This window comes from Harpia harpyja, chromosome 12 (genome assembly GCF_026419915.1).
Source record: "Harpia harpyja isolate bHarHar1 chromosome 12, bHarHar1 primary haplotype, whole genome shotgun sequence".
Lineage (NCBI taxonomy): Eukaryota > Metazoa > Chordata > Aves > Accipitriformes > Accipitridae > Harpia > Harpia harpyja.
In genome coordinates, this window is record NC_068951.1 from 12557037 (window position 1) to 12570980 (window position 13944).

The 13944-nt window shown below is 64.5% G+C and overlaps 3 protein-coding genes across 6 annotated transcripts; 1 reads left to right on the forward strand and 2 right to left on the reverse strand.

Annotated features, from left to right (window-relative positions):
* The first annotated feature begins 1008 nt into the window (after positions 1-1008).
* On the forward strand, positions 1009-3594 carry METTL27 (methyltransferase like 27). 3 transcript variants are annotated; one of them, XM_052804817.1, is made up of 5 exons: positions 1009-1127; positions 1205-1333; positions 1418-1553; positions 1639-1731; positions 2171-3594. In XM_052804817.1, exons 1-5 carry the CDS (start codon positions 1020-1022, stop codon positions 2407-2409), a joined length of 705 nt encoding a protein of 234 aa, XP_052660777.1. In that variant the 5' UTR covers positions 1009-1019; the 3' UTR covers positions 2410-3594. The 3 variants fall into 3 exon arrangements, with proteins under 3 accessions (XP_052660777.1, XP_052660778.1, XP_052660779.1); XM_052804818.1 differs by lacking the exon at positions 1639-1731; XM_052804819.1 differs by lacking the exon at positions 1205-1333.
* Positions 3595-3991: 397 nt separating this feature from the next.
* Positions 3992-12590, reverse strand: LOC128149480 (claudin-4-like). Of its 2 annotated transcripts, none has more exons than XM_052804749.1 (2): positions 12419-12590; positions 3992-4834 (listed from the first exon to the last, which is right to left on the reverse strand). In XM_052804749.1, the coding sequence occupies exon 2, from the start codon at positions 4823-4825 to the stop codon at positions 4181-4183; it is 645 nt and encodes a 214-aa protein (XP_052660709.1). In that variant the 5' UTR covers positions 4826-4834; positions 12419-12590; the 3' UTR covers positions 3992-4180. The 2 variants fall into 2 exon arrangements, with proteins under 2 accessions (XP_052660709.1, XP_052660710.1); XM_052804750.1 differs by lacking the exon at positions 12419-12590 and adding an exon at positions 11602-12074.
* LOC128149481 (claudin-4-like) lies at positions 7010-9349 on the reverse strand. The gene has a single exon (XM_052804752.1). The coding sequence runs from the start codon at positions 8563-8565 to the stop codon at positions 7936-7938; it is 630 nt and encodes a 209-aa protein (XP_052660712.1). The 5' UTR covers positions 8566-9349; the 3' UTR covers positions 7010-7935.
* Positions 12591-13944: the final 1354 nt, after the last annotated feature.

Sequence of the window (13944 nt, forward strand, 5' to 3'; positions counted from 1 at the left end):
GCAAGGGGCCGTGCAGAATGACCCCCCCATGGGAGTGCTTGGGCAGCTGGAGATGGGCAGACATGTCAGGAGAGGAAAGACCTGCCCCCGGGGGGGGGATGTCCCCTTCCCCGGGGGGGCTGGGAGAGCTGCTCAGCGTTAGGATGTCACCTCCACCCGTGGTGGGACAGGGTGGGTTCAGGTGGTGGCAGGGGAGCGTGGTCACCACTCGCTTGGCGCTGGGTGGTGAGTCCCAGCAGCAGAAGGTGCAGATGCAGGTGCAGAGGTGACAGCACAGCACCAGGGCCCTGCGGGGCTGGGACAAGGGGCCGGGCAGGAGGTGACCCGTCCAGGGAGCAGAGTCACCCTGCATGGGACACCAGTGATGCAAGGGATAAGGCAGCAGCGCCTGAGCCGTGCAAGGGACAGAGCAGGGGGTCTTCAGCAGGAGTGGGGTGGGAGAGGGCCTGGGGACACCGCAGGGAGAGAACGGTGGCCCTGGGGCACTTGATGCCAGCTCTGCCAGGGCTCTGGGTGTCACCTCCCCCGGGCAGTTGGTGTCACCATCCCTGGATATCTGGTCACCCCCCCCAGGGCACTTGGTGTCACCCCACCCAGCACACTTGGTCAACCTCCCGGGGCACTTGGTGCCACCCCCTCGGGACACTTTGTGGCCCCTTGGGGCACTTGGTCACACCCGGCCCACTTGCTCCTTGCCCCCTGCCTCCCCCTCCGGCGCACTTGGTCGCGCCCGGCTCGCCGTTCCCCCTAAGGGCGCGGAACGGAGGCGGTGGAGGTGACGGCAAAGGTCCGGCGGCCAATGGGGCTCTGGGGGGCGTATCCGGGGCGGGGGCGCGGAGCAATAGAACGTGGGAGGGCGTACCTGGGGGAGGTGGCGCGGAGCCAATGGGGCGCTGGGGGCGTATCCGGGGCGGGGGCGCGGAGCAATAGAACGTGGGAGGGCGTACCTGGGGGCGGTGGCGTGGAGCCAATGGGGCGCTGGGGGCGTATCCGGGGCGGGGGCGCGGAGCCGGCGGGGCATGCGGCTGGCGGCGGGGGTGCGAGAGCGGGTGGCGGCGGTGCACGGCGGCGGGAGGCTGCCCCAGCGCTTGCGGCTGTACGACGGCTGGGCCGCCCGCTACGACCAGGTACCGGGGGGACCGGGGCCGTTCCGCTCCCCTCCCCTCCCCTCCCCGGCGCCGCTGACCGCCGTGTCCCCCCGCAGGATGTGGCGGCGCTGGAGTACCGGGCACCGGAGCTGGCCGCCGCTTCGCTCGCCTTCGCCTTCCCCGCGCCGCCCGCCGGGGCGCGGCTGCTCGACGTGGCCTGTGGCACCGGCCTCGTAGCGCGGGAGGTACCGGGGGGGAACAGAACGGGACGGGGCGGGGCGGGGCGGGGCGGGGAGCTAACGGTGCCGTGTGTCCGTCTGTCGCCGCAGCTCCACCGCCGCGGCTTCCGCTGCCTGCACGGCGTGGACGGCAGCGCGGGGATGCTGGAGCGGGCGCGGAGTACCGGCCTCTACCGGCGGCTGCGGCCCTGTGTCCTGGGTCGGGAGCCGCTGCCCGCGCCCGCAGGTAACGGGCTGGCACCGGGGGCGGGGATGCTGCCCTGGAGGGTCGTCCCCCCCGGCCCCCGGTGATGCCACGCGTGTCCCCGCAGAGCACTATGACGCTGTGACGGTGGTGGGGGCCCTGAGCGAGGGGCAGGTGCCGAGCGCAGCCGTGCCGGAGCTGCTGCGTGTCACTAAGCCGGGTGAGGGGGTGTCCCCGCGTCCCCCACGCTGTCGCCTCCCCTCTGGGACCCCCGGGCTGGCAGGACGGCGACACCAGGTCCCGGCAGACGCTGGCCCCGTGGCACAGCCGGGACGTGGCCTTGTCCCTGCTGCCCGGTCCGGGCAGGGATGTGCCGCAGCTGCCCGGTCCCTGGCCCTGCCTGCCGGCCGGGCTCAACCAGGGGGACACGGCAGGAGGTGGCGGTGGCACTCCGGGTGCATGACAGCATGGGCTTAGGTGTGATGCCCTGCCCAACCCCTGCCCGCTGGCTTCCTGGCCTGCCTGACCGCTGCCCGCTGGCCTGCCACCTGACTCCTGGCAGGGTCCCACTGCCTCCCCTCACCCCCTGCCTTTCCGAGGGGATGCCATCCCCAGCGGAGACACCCGGTGTCAGCGTCACCCGTCCCCTCTCCCCACAGGAGGCTTCCTCTGCCTGACAACAAGGAGCAACCCCTCGAACCTGCGGTACAAGGTGGAGCTGGAGGCAGCGCTGGAGAGGCTGGAGAGGCAGGGAGCCTGGCAGAAGGTGCTGGCCCAGGACGTGGAGCGCTGGGAGAGGGCCACCTCTGAGGAGGAGAGCACCCAGGGCACCGGCTACATCTCTGGGGTGGTCTACGTCTATCGGAAATGCCCCGTCCCCCCCCTCGAGGAGGGCTGAGAGCTGACGCAGCTCTGGGGAGGGGGGGGACCACTCGGCCCCTTGTAAAACCCAGCCCAGTGACCCCCTCCCGGAGCAGGGGGGCTGCTGGAGGGTGACAACAGTTTTGGGGAGCGTCCCCATTCTCTTCCCTGGCTCCTTCCCCCTGAGGTCTGGCCCCTGGGGGCCTTGCCTGCTCCTCAGCATGGGGAGGGTCTCCTGGTTTCACCAGGGTCTCATGGGCACCACCATTAGCTCTGACACTCAGGTACTGTCCCCGACACCTCGACCCTCACTGTGACATCTCGCAGACCCACCTGGCTGTTCAGACCCATGTCCTGTCCAGGATGTCTTCTCCCCACCATGCCCACCTCTCAGCCCTCATGGTCAAAATCAGAATCCTTCTTCATCTTCCCCACCCCAGACCCCCATGGTCTTTGCCTGGGGGCTGTTGGAGGTGGGTACCCATTGCCACATCCTGTGGTCCCCCATCCTCATCCTCCCCAGGAGTTAACCCCGTGCACCCTGAGGTGCAGGAGACCTCCATGTCCAAACCAGGAGCAGCTGTGCCAAGGTGACACCCAGCTGGAGAAGCTTTCCAAGCACCACACCAGCCTTTCATCCTGCAACAGCTGCTTTAAGTCTCTCATTTTCCGACAGCTTTGTAGTTAATGGTCTGGGTGGGAAATGAGGCTGAAGGGGACTTCAGGAGCCTGTGGCCGCTCCCTACCCAGGAGCCACCCAGCATCGCCTGCCCAGCCTGTTTCCCAAGCCCCTTGCCATGCTGCCTCCACCCCTCCTCCTCCGCTGCTCCCTTGGGAATTTTTTTACCCAAATCTCTTGCTGGGATATTTCTTTTTTTCCTTTTCTCTTCCCCCAGACCTGTTCCTGCTCATCCTGTTCCCATGGCCCAGGGGAACAGGTTGCTTCCTTCCCCTCAGGAGCTCTTCCCCAGCAAGAGGCAGTGGCTGTGTCTGTCCCTGTCCCCCACCCTGGACATCCCACATCTCCCACACTCGCCCTCCCCATGGCTCTTGTCACCCCTCTGCATTGCCCCCCCAGGTCTTGGGGTCCCTGCACCCATCATGGGTAGCTGCCCTGCTCCCCTCTCCCCCTGTTTGTCGCCAGCACTGTCCCCTGGGCAGTTGGGGGTCATGGCTGTCCCCATCCCTGCACTTGGCTGTTGAATAAACCTCCTGCCTCCGCTGCCTGCCTGCTGTGTGGTGTTCCCCGAGCAGGGGGGCTGCGGACCCTTTGCAGGGGGCAGGGGAGGGAGCCCAGCAGCCAGGGAGGGGGGGGATTTGGCCTTTCTCTGGAGTTGCCTCCCAGTCCCTGGGGGCTCAAAGGACTGAGCTCTGGGAGGCTGGTGTGTCCCCCATGCCCCTCTTGGCTCTCGGCACCCTCTCCCTGCCTTAGTTTCCCTCCTGGGGGATATGCAGGGAGTGCCCTGGCTAGCTACTGCTGCATCCTCCTGGGGACATGCCAGGCACTGGTGCAGCAGCCTCCAAGTTGGCAGCAGGCTGGCAGGGCACGACACCCATGGGACACGTCACCATCCTCTCCCCACCACACCGCTTCAAAATGAGCCCAGGCAGTCTCGGTGGCACCAAGATGTTTATAGTCCATCGTGAGCACAGCCCCTGCATGCCGGGGAAGGGCACATGTGGGAGGACTGTGCTGGTGGTGCGGCCAGCATGGGGATGGGCAGGAGGAGGCAGCATGTGGGCAGGGAGGGGGGGTGGCACATGGAGGCAGGATGGGGACAGTGGTGCTCTCCGTTGGGCGCGGTGGCTCACACATAGTCTTTCATGGGGTAGCCCATCGGACTGCAGGTTTTCACTGCTCTGTACTTCTTGGGATAGGGGTCCTGCTGGGACGGGGGTCCAGAGCAGCACAGGATGCCCCCGCCAAAGAGCTGGAGGGCACTGGAGGCCCAGCCGATGTAGAGGGCAGCCCCCAACTCTCTCTTGAGGGCCTCGGGCACCGTGGGGTTGTAGAAGTTGCTGACAATGCTGTTAGCAGACCAGGAGACGGGGATGAGCAGCATGATGCTGGCCAGGATGAAAATGGCACCTGCCACGATGGAGATCCTGGTCTTGGTGCTTTTGTCATCCACGCAACGGGTGCAGTCTGCACCTGAGATGGCGGTGAGGAAGGCGAAGAAGGCCACAAAGATGGAGGTGACCACCAAGGCACGAGCTGCTTGCAGGTCGGAGGTGAGCTCCAGCATGGAGTCGTAGACCTTGCACTGCATCTGCCCTGTGCTCTCATACACACAGTTCATCCACAGCCCTTCCCAGAAGACCTGGGCCACCACGATGTTGGAGCCAATGAAGGCCGTCACCTTCCACATGGGCAGCGCGCAGGTGAGGATGGAGCCCAGCCAGCCCAGCACGGCCAGCATCAGCCCACCCAGCTGCATCGTCATTGTCGCCATTGACAGCACCTGTGGGGACAGGGCACAGCCATCACAGACACAGCCCCGGAGCCAGGTGGGCTTTCTGAAGAGCATGGCCTTCATGCTGGATGCAACCTGTTCCCCATATGGGTGGGAATGGCTGCAGAACGGCATGGGGACACATGTGGCACAGAGCATTGCTGCAGATCAGCATGGGGACATGTGTGTCACGGGGCATTGCTGCAGGATGGCATGGGGACATGTGTGGCATGGGGCATTGCTGCATGTCAATATGGGGACACGTGTGGCACTGAGCACCCAGGTCCCAAGGAGGCCGAGGTGCAGGAGCCCCCGTGTGTCATGTTTCCCCCTAAAACATCCCCACGGCACAGGGCAGTCCTCTGCCATCACCCCAACCCAGCTGGGCTGAGTGCATGGCAAGCGTTAGGGAGGGGATGGCTTTCGGGGAGCAGGATGAGGGACTCACTGTGCCCATCCCAGCACACTCCAAAGCACAGACCCCACCCACCCCACATCCTGCCATGGTAGCCACCCCACAGCGCCCACCCCATGCCCTGCTCTGTTACTGGTGCTTCAGTCTCCTTGGCCACAAGCATCGCACTGGGGGGCACGAGCAGGCGAGGCACCCCCTTGCCCTCACCGTGGCACCATCTGCTCCCTGTTCAAGGGTAGGTTTTGCTTTGCCCTTGGCAGCCACCCTGCAGCACCCTTTGGACCCAGGATTTCCTGTCTCTGTGGTGCTGGAAATGGGTCAGAGCTCAGGTCTGCCTCTGATCCTGGCCGTGGTGCTCAGCACTTTCAGTGATACCCACTCTTCCTTCACACCAGGAGCAGCACTGGGAGGGCAAACCCCCGGCGAGGGGTTACAGAGCCCGGGGTCATGCATCCCTGGAAGAGAGGTGGCTGGTACAGGGGGACACGCCAGACACGCCAATGGCTCCGCCACAGTCACACATGGCCACTGTGGCCCCTGGCTCAGCCCAAATCACTGCTCAGCACCACATGGAGCAGAGCCCCTGTACTGCCATGAGGCAGAGTGCACCCATGGGTGCTTGCACTTGTGCTTAGCAGCTGGGACCAGCTGAGTTTTTATGAGCCCCGAGCAGCAGCCGGGTATCAGCTATGCCTGGCACACCCTGCGGCACTTGCAGGAGGTTTCACCATCATTTCTCCAGTCCCGGTTTCGGTTTCTCCAGCCTCTCCTCCCCCATTGTGTCCCCACTCCTTCCCCAGCACCTTTCATCCCTTGGCATCCCGATGGACACCCAGCACTGGGACTTTGCCTCCCCTGGGCCATGAAAGCTCCTTTGGGCCAAAAATAAAGTCCCTTTCCCCGTGAAAGGGAGAGCAGCCTCCCGGGAGGTCAGGGGGCCAGGATGATGGGAACCCATCCCAGGCACCCCTCCCCAGCCAGTGGGACCAGGACCACAAGAGACACCCAAAATGGGGTGCATGACCACCCGCAGCAGTGACAAGCGTTGGCCCCATGGATCCCAGCAGGGACACTTGACGGATCATCATGCTAACATTTCCACCCAGCCACCGGCAGCACAGGGCTGCAGTAACATTCTCCACCATTCCCGTTCCCAGTGAAGGGATGGGGGAGCTGGGAGCCCTCAAGCCCCCTGACCCAGATGAGACCCCCAGAGCCAGGCACCCCCAGCTGGCGTCACCCATCGTCCCCACGCACCCCGAGGCAGGAGGGAAGGATGTTCCCAAGCCAGTGGGGTGCCAGCTGCGCCCTGGCACAACTTGTCATGCCGGAAGCGAGATAGGCAAAACACCCTGCGTTGCCCACGCTGGCCCCGGGGTGCTCCCAGCCGGGCCGTCAGGTAGCCCCGGGGCCAGCGCACCCTGACCCGCCCTTGCCAGCGCCCATCACCTTCTTCCTGTTCGGGTGAGAAGATCACGCCGGGACAGGTGTGGGGCAGCTCCAATGCCACCTTCGGCGCCACCAAGGCATTGTGCCACAGAGGCACCCGTTGTCACCCCCTCCCGGGGAGCAAGGGTCTGGAGTGGCCCGGGGAGGGGAGCGGTGGGTGATGCCACGGCTGGAGCAGGGGTCTGCTGGGATCGTGGGAGGCTCCAGGGAGTAGATTTGGGAGATCTCAGGGGGACAGGGGTCCACAGCACAGGAGCACCAGGCTGTCCTGCCACTGAGGCGGGTGTTGGAGAGGGTAAAGAAAACGAAGCACAGCCGGGTCTGAGCAGCTGCCGTTTAATGTGGGAAGGCTGAGACGTGGGGATGGATGGCAGCACAGCTGGGGGGGGCCACCGCGAGCCACCTCCTCCTGCCCCTGGCCCGGGCACCCCGCTCGGGTGGTTGCTGAGGGGGACCATGGATGGGTGCACCCAAGGGGATGGGGTCGGGTCCGGGAGCCACCCCCCCCTCCATGCAGGTGCACAGTCCTGCTCCCGCCTCCCCGACCGGTTCTCCCAGCCCAGCCGCTGCCTTCCCACTCCCAGGATAATGACGCCCCCGCCCCGGGGAGCTGCCACGAGAAATCACACATTTGTACAGCCACTCCAAGCCCCAAAAGTAGGTCAAAGTCAAAATTTAGGGTACAGGCAGGTGAGAGCCCCCGCTGCCCCTCAAGACCCTGCTGCGGCTTGCAGATCCGCCACGACCCCATGACCGCATGGGACAGGTTTGGTGTCCCCACCAGCACCATTGCCCACCCCGATGGATGCGTCCTGGGGGGTTTTACCTGGCGAGAGCCCCATGCCACCTGCAGGACAGGCCCCCGGGAGCGCTGGGAGCTGCATCACCATGCGGCACACCCCAATACTGGGAGCCAGCAGATGCTCTGGGTGGGGATCGGGTGGTTTTTTGGAGAAAATGCCACGGCTGGGTGCTCCAGGGCGAGCAGGACCCCCTCCGGGGGGGGGGGGCAGCCAGGACAGGATCTCCCTGTTCCCCGTCTCAACCGAGATTAAAGAACCAGCTTCAATCCCCCAGTGAACAAAGGCAGCTCTGTCTGCCCCCCCCCTTGCACCACCCCAGCGCCCAGCCCTCCCTGCCCCGGCTCCCGGCCAGCCCCCAGCCCGGCCGGGGGGGGCCAGGGGCACCCCGGGATGTCCCAGCTCCCTGGTGTGTCTTGGGGGGGTCCAGGCAGGTGCAGCGGCTCCTAGACGTAGTTGCTGGCTGGCAGCGAGCGAGCAGCTGTGAACTTGGCAGAGTATGGCTTCTCACCCTGGGGGGGGCAGGTGCAGCAGAGGATCCCCCCCCCCAGCAGCAGGAGCACGGAGGCCGCCCAGCCCACGTAGAGGGACGACCCCAGGTCCCGCTTCTGGGAATCAGTGACCAGCGGGTTGTAGAAGTCCCGGATGATGGTGTTGGCCGACCAGGAGACGGGGATGAGGATGAGGATGCCGGCAACGATGAAGATGATGCCGGAAAGGATCATGACCTTGGCTTTGGTGGTGTCGTCCTCCACACAGCTGGTGCACTTGCCGCTGGCGATGGCAAGCAGGGTGCCCAGGACGGCCAAGACGATGGCCACTACCACCATGGCGCGGGCGGCTTGCAGGTCCTGCGGCAGGGCCAGCATGGAGTCGTAGACCTTGCACTGCATCTGCCCCGTGCTCTGCACCACGCAGTTCATCCACAGTCCTTCCCAGATGATCTGGGCCGTCACGATGTTGTTGCCAACGAAGGCCGTCTCCCGCCACATGGGCAGGGCACAGCAGAGGATGGAGGCCAACCAGCCGATGACAGAGAGGGCAATGCCCAGCACCTGCAGCCCCATGGAGGCCATCGCTTGCTGCCTGCACCCCTGCCCACTTCCCACAGCACAGTGCCGGCTGCCGGGACCATGGCAGGCATTATATGCCTTTGCCGAGGGAGGAGCACCGCCGCAGCCGCCGTCCTGCCGCCAGCACCAGACGGAGGGGTAAAACCAGTTTCCCGGGATTCCTCCACTTGCATTTCTCCCCGCAGCGATGACACTTATTATCCCGGCTGCTCCCACAGAGGAGGACACAGGGGACTGGCATCAGGCCACCCAGGTGCAGGAGTGCATCCCACTGCTGCCTGTGGGCAGGCAGGAGATGCCAAGGGAAGCTGCTGGGGCTCAGCCTGGGATGCTGAAGGGGAAGAGCCAGTGTCCGGGCATCAGGATGTCTCTGCCACAACCTCCTGCTCCATCACCCAGATGGGGTCCCTCCACGGTTTCATGCCTCAGTTTCCCCCCAGCTCGTGGGTTTGGCTGCTCCGGCAGCAGTCCACCCTCCAGCCCCCTGCGGCCCTGTGCTGGGGGAGCAGCACACCGTCCCTGCCCCGCTGCTGGGCTCCATGCCCGGCAGGACACAAGCGGCTCTTGTTTGTTCCTTGGCGTCTGTACCAGCTCTTCCCAGCCCTCCATCAGGCCTCAGGCGCGTGGTGTCACCGCCCAGACCCATAAACCGGTTGGAGTGGCTGCCGGCTCCACATGGAGGAGAGACGGCGCTGCCTGGGGCGGGATGGGGGCAGACCCCAAAACCCACCCCACCTTGTGCTCCACTGCCGAGACGCCGTTCACACGGCAGCCCTTGGTCCCAACCCTGCCGACATCATGCTGCCTGCGCTGCCTGCGCTGCCTGCGCTGCCTGCAGCGCTGGCCAGACTCAGTGGGTCAGAGCTGCAGGGGGCAGCACCTCGAGGTGTCCCAGTGCCGCTGCTGCCCCAGTGGTGACCAGGGTGCCAGGTGCAGGCAGGGCAGCGGGGCCAGCAGGGCTGCGTGTTGCTGACAGCATTTCGGCACAACCAGCCGTTTCCGCTGGCCAGGCTGTGCCGATACCAATGCCAACGCCAATTCCAATACTGCCAATACTTTGGGCACTGCCCAACCTCTCCTCCTTTAATCCATGAGCCCCCACACACATCCCCTCCCCGCTACCTCCAAAGTCCCTCCAGCATCTGCGCAGGCGCAGCACGAGGCCAGACAGACTGCAAGGACAGACAGATGGACATTGCACCATTCCCCCACGCCAGCTTAATCCTGGGCCTCTAGAAAAGATAACAGGGCCTGAGATAATCTTAGTTTTTCCAAGCACTGGGGTTACCCATATGATCCAATCACTTGTGCTAATTGTTTAGTGCAACAGGCTCTAGAGCTGTCGCTGCCCACTCCGGGACCTCCCTGAGTATCGTGCCCCAATGCCGTGGGATGAGCCAGGTGGTCATCCCAATGATGAGGATGCCAACAGCGCCCGATCTGGGGATGCCAGTGCCTGGCGCAGCAGGAGCAGGCAGGGCAGAGCCCAGGCACTCGGGGATGCTTGGGTCTTGCTGCAGACCCTGACCCATGGGGACAAGCCGGAGTCCTGCCTGCCTGACCTGTGCCGGAGGAGCCACCCAGACACTGGGATGCTCCATCTGTTCATCTGTCTGTCCTGCTGGAGCGCCCGCATTGCTTACATACCAGTGTGCCCACCCCGGGGCTGGAGCCTCATGGTCAAGAGCTCCCTTTAATCTGTGGGGCTCTAGAGCATCTCCGCCGGGGCCAGACTCTGCCTGAGGCTGAGCATGGCTTTCACCTCCCAGCCAGCTGCTATAACCACCAAATTATTTGTGGCTGGAGACAGGCACGTGCCAATGCGTGTGTGCACTTTGCATGGGCTGTGTCCCCACAGGCATGTGGGGACATGCCTCTGGGCTGCGGACAAATGGCAAGGTAGGGACAGGGACTCCTCTGTGCACTGAGCATCAAACACCTGAGCTGCTCACGCTCCCCCTCGGAGCCAGAGCAGGCGCCAGCACAGCCCTCCGACAATTACTGTAATTAAAGCTGGAACGTGACATATATTCAAACTGGCGGCTGCCACCCAGAAACAGCCCCCGTGCCCTTCCCCACATCCCCCAGCGACACACTCGCCCAGGCAGCACAGCCAGCCCTGTGTTGCCAGCACTGCCGGCCAGTAGGACAGACGGACACAAGCTTGGCAGGGAGCGGAGGAGCAACAGCCAACCCTTGGGGCAGCACGCCGTCCCCAACGCCCACTGAGCCAGAGGATGCTGGTGCAGCATGGGTAGGACCGTGGCACTGCCAAGCACCTCAGCACATGTCATTTGGGGCCGTCACTGCATGGACACCAGCCCCACAGCCCCGTCCCAGATGCCTGGGTGCATCTTGCAGGACCTCAGCCCTGGCTTCATCCTGGTGGCACCTACAAGTGGACATGGCACAGGGACATGCTGTGATGGGACCACAGCCCACCCGCTCAGCAGGGAGCCCCTCCACTCCAAAACGGGGTGCTCACCCCATCCCGAGCCTTTGCCACCCAGCACCTGCCCCAGCACCCAGCTGGGTGCAGGTGCCCTGCCCCAAATCCAGTGAGATTTGCAGGGCGGGGGGGCCTGAGCTCCCATCCTACTCCACCGCATGCTAACAGGGTCGGTGACATCAGAGCTCCCATCCCGGCACATCAGCCACCAGCCTTCGTGGCTCGGGAAACGTCCTCCACCAATTGTCCCTGCTTCATCAGGATGGGGATGTGCCACAGCCCCATGGCTGGGCAGCGAGGCCATCCTGGGCAGGGAGGTGGCATTAAACCCGGTGTCACTGCAAAGCCAGGCACACCAGGTGCCTGGCGGAGGCTGCGCCGCCCTGACCTTGCACACAGCAGAGGACACCCCACAGGCAGAGAGCTTGGGGCATGAGCCCTCTGCAAAAAGGCTTGGGGACATCTCCACCCAGGACACATGTGACATTCCTATCTCATGCGCACACCCAGCACCGGCTCAGCCCCCATGCCACTGAGCCAAAAGCCCCTCATCCCCCAGCACCCGCACACAGACTTGCCATCCCAGCTACCTTGACGTCCCGAAAAGGTTGGCAAAACTTGCCAGCAAGCGGTGACCCACTGGGATCTCCGGCTTCACATCCACCAAGCGAGGCACAGCACCAGCCCTTCTGCTCAGCCGGCACGGAGCTGGGCAGCCTCTCCCTGCCAGCGGCCGGGGATTAGTTACTGGCAGCCCAGAGACTAAATGTTCCCAAAAAAAGTACTTGCCCAACAGAAAACCCCCGCGAGGGGCTCAAATATGCAGAGTCAGGTTGTTTCCCACTAGAGGAAAGCAAAGTCTTATCGGCTCGGCAGGAGAGGAGCTGTGTGCCGGGAGCTGTGGGGTCCCCAGAGGGACACAGCCGCCAGGCAGCAAGTGCTGCTGCGAGAAATGGGACCTTTGGCCTGAAGTCGCTCTGAAAATAAAAGCCCTGCCCTATTTGCTGAGCAAAAAGCATCTCTGAACAGGGAAAATATGCCCAAGTGCTGCCGAGGTGTTTGTCAAAGGGATGGGGGAGACGACAGCCATGGCTCAGGAAGGGGGATGCGAGTGGTGCAATGGGGGGTGCCCCCGCAGGTGATGCTCGGAGGAAGTAGGGTGCTGCAGCAAAGCCCCAGAGAAGCTGATCTGAAGCCATCGGAGTTGGGATACCCCGGGCACACTGAGATTTCGGGCGTCCCGGCATTCCTCGAGCGAGCTGCCAGCCCCCTGCCAGGTCCCGCCAGACCGTGCCCCACCACCACCCTCCAGCTCCCCATGTGCCGGCCGGGCGCCGGCGCTGCTGGCAGCTCCATCCCCACCCCGCCAGCAGACAGAGCTACCATTGATGCTTGGAGCTGCCTTACCTGCTCTCCGCCGCCGCCGAAGGGGCTTCAACAATGGGCTGCCTGTGTGCCCTGGCCGGGGCAGAGCCAGCAGCCCCACGCCTGAAATATAAGCAGCCGAGGCAGCATTTACCGCCCCGGCCCAGCTCCCCCAGGGGGGGAAACACGCCGTCACTCCCGAGACCGCAGGGGAGGAGGAACACCCCAAAACCTGTGCTGGCTGCTGGGTGCACGTGAGCCCGGCCCGCGATGCCCAGGGCGGTTTCTGCTGTCACCTCCTGCTCACCCCCGGGGGTGCTGAGTGCTGAGTGCTGGGTGGGGATGCGGGGATGCCTGCAGTGGGTGTCCCCCCCGCCAGCACAGGAGTCCTTCCCGCAGTGTGGGCCACCAAACCGGCAATGCTCCCTTGACCTTTGGGTCTGACTTTCATCTGGGGTCACCACATTACTGGGGGTGCAAACCTGTCCCCATGTCACTGGTGGCTCCATGCGGCCATCCCACCTTGTCCCCATCCTGGGGGACCTGCTTTGGGTGATCCTCCCCATCCCTTCCCAGCTGTGGGGGGAGAGCAGAGGGGTTTCACCAGGGTGGGGGATGCAGCAGCAGAAGGGATGGAGATGCTCCCAGGACCCCCGCAGGGATGCTGGCCCCACTCAGCTGTTTTCGGTAAATACTGGCAAGCCGGTTTGCTCGCCACAAGAATGCATCCTGAAGCATGTGGCGGTGGCGGCCGGCACCCCGAAACCCCGGTGATTTGCCCCTTCTTCTGTCGTGAGTCAGGTAGCAGCAGCTGCCCCGGGCCGGCACGGCACTGCGCGCAGCCTGTACTTTGGGCAATTTGGGATGACGAAGTGGGGACGCGGCGTGTGGGGCTCTGATTGCAGGCTCGGGGGCTGTGGTGCTTTGCCTGCCCCGTCTCACCCCATCCCTGCCCCAGTAGCCCCTACCCCAGGGGCATCCCCACTGCCCCATATGCCCACCTGGGGTATCCCCCTCTTTTCCTGCCCCACACGCCTACCTGGGGGTATCCCCCCCTGCCCCACGTTCCTACCTGGGTTATCTCTTTTGCCCCACAGCCCTGCATGGGATACCCCCTTGCCCCACACCCCTGCCTGGGGTATCTTCCTGCCCCACACCCCCACCTGTAGTATAACCCTGCCCCTACCCCTGCCCCACAGCCCTGCCTGGGGAACCCTCCTGCCATGTGTGTCTGAGGGTGCACGTGCTGGTGTACCTGCAGCCGTGTGTGCGCCGTGGGGTGCGCATGTGAGCACCTGTAGCGCCGTCGTGTACCTGTTCGCCTCTGTCTGTGAGCGTGTGTCTGTCTGTGTGTGCAGCTGCGTGTCCGGGTGTCCCTGCCGGCAGAGGGGGTGTGGGTTTGTGTGTGTGTGTGTGCGTGCGCATCTGTGTGCCTGTGCGCACCCACACCCCAGGGCCACCAGCAGAGCCCTGCCTGAGGTGCATGCTGCCGGCACCCCTGCCTGCGGACCTGGGGGGCCCTCGGCCAGCCCAGAGCTGTTTGGGGGTTGGCAGTGTAGTGCCAGCTG

Excerpts from the sequence above, each read along its gene's own strand:
- LOC128149481 (XM_052804752.1), bottom strand. The coding sequence starts at position 8,565 with ATGGCCTCCATGGGGCTGCAGGTGCTGGGCATTGCCCTCTCTGTCATC.
- LOC128149480 (XM_052804749.1), bottom strand. The coding sequence starts at position 4,825 with ATGGCGACAATGACGATGCAGCTGGGTGGGCTGATGCTGGCCGTGCTG.
- METTL27 (XM_052804817.1), top strand. The coding sequence starts at position 1,020 with ATGCGGCTGGCGGCGGGGGTGCGAGAGCGGGTGGCGGCGGTGCACGGC. Across the intron at positions 1,334-1,417 it reads CCGGCCTCGTAGCGCGGGAG|CTCCACCGCCGCGGCTTCCG; the intron begins GTACCGGGGGGG and ends CTGTCGCCGCAG. Across the intron at positions 1,732-2,170 it reads GCTGCGTGTCACTAAGCCGG|GAGGCTTCCTCTGCCTGACA; the intron begins GTGAGGGGGTGT and ends CTCTCCCCACAG.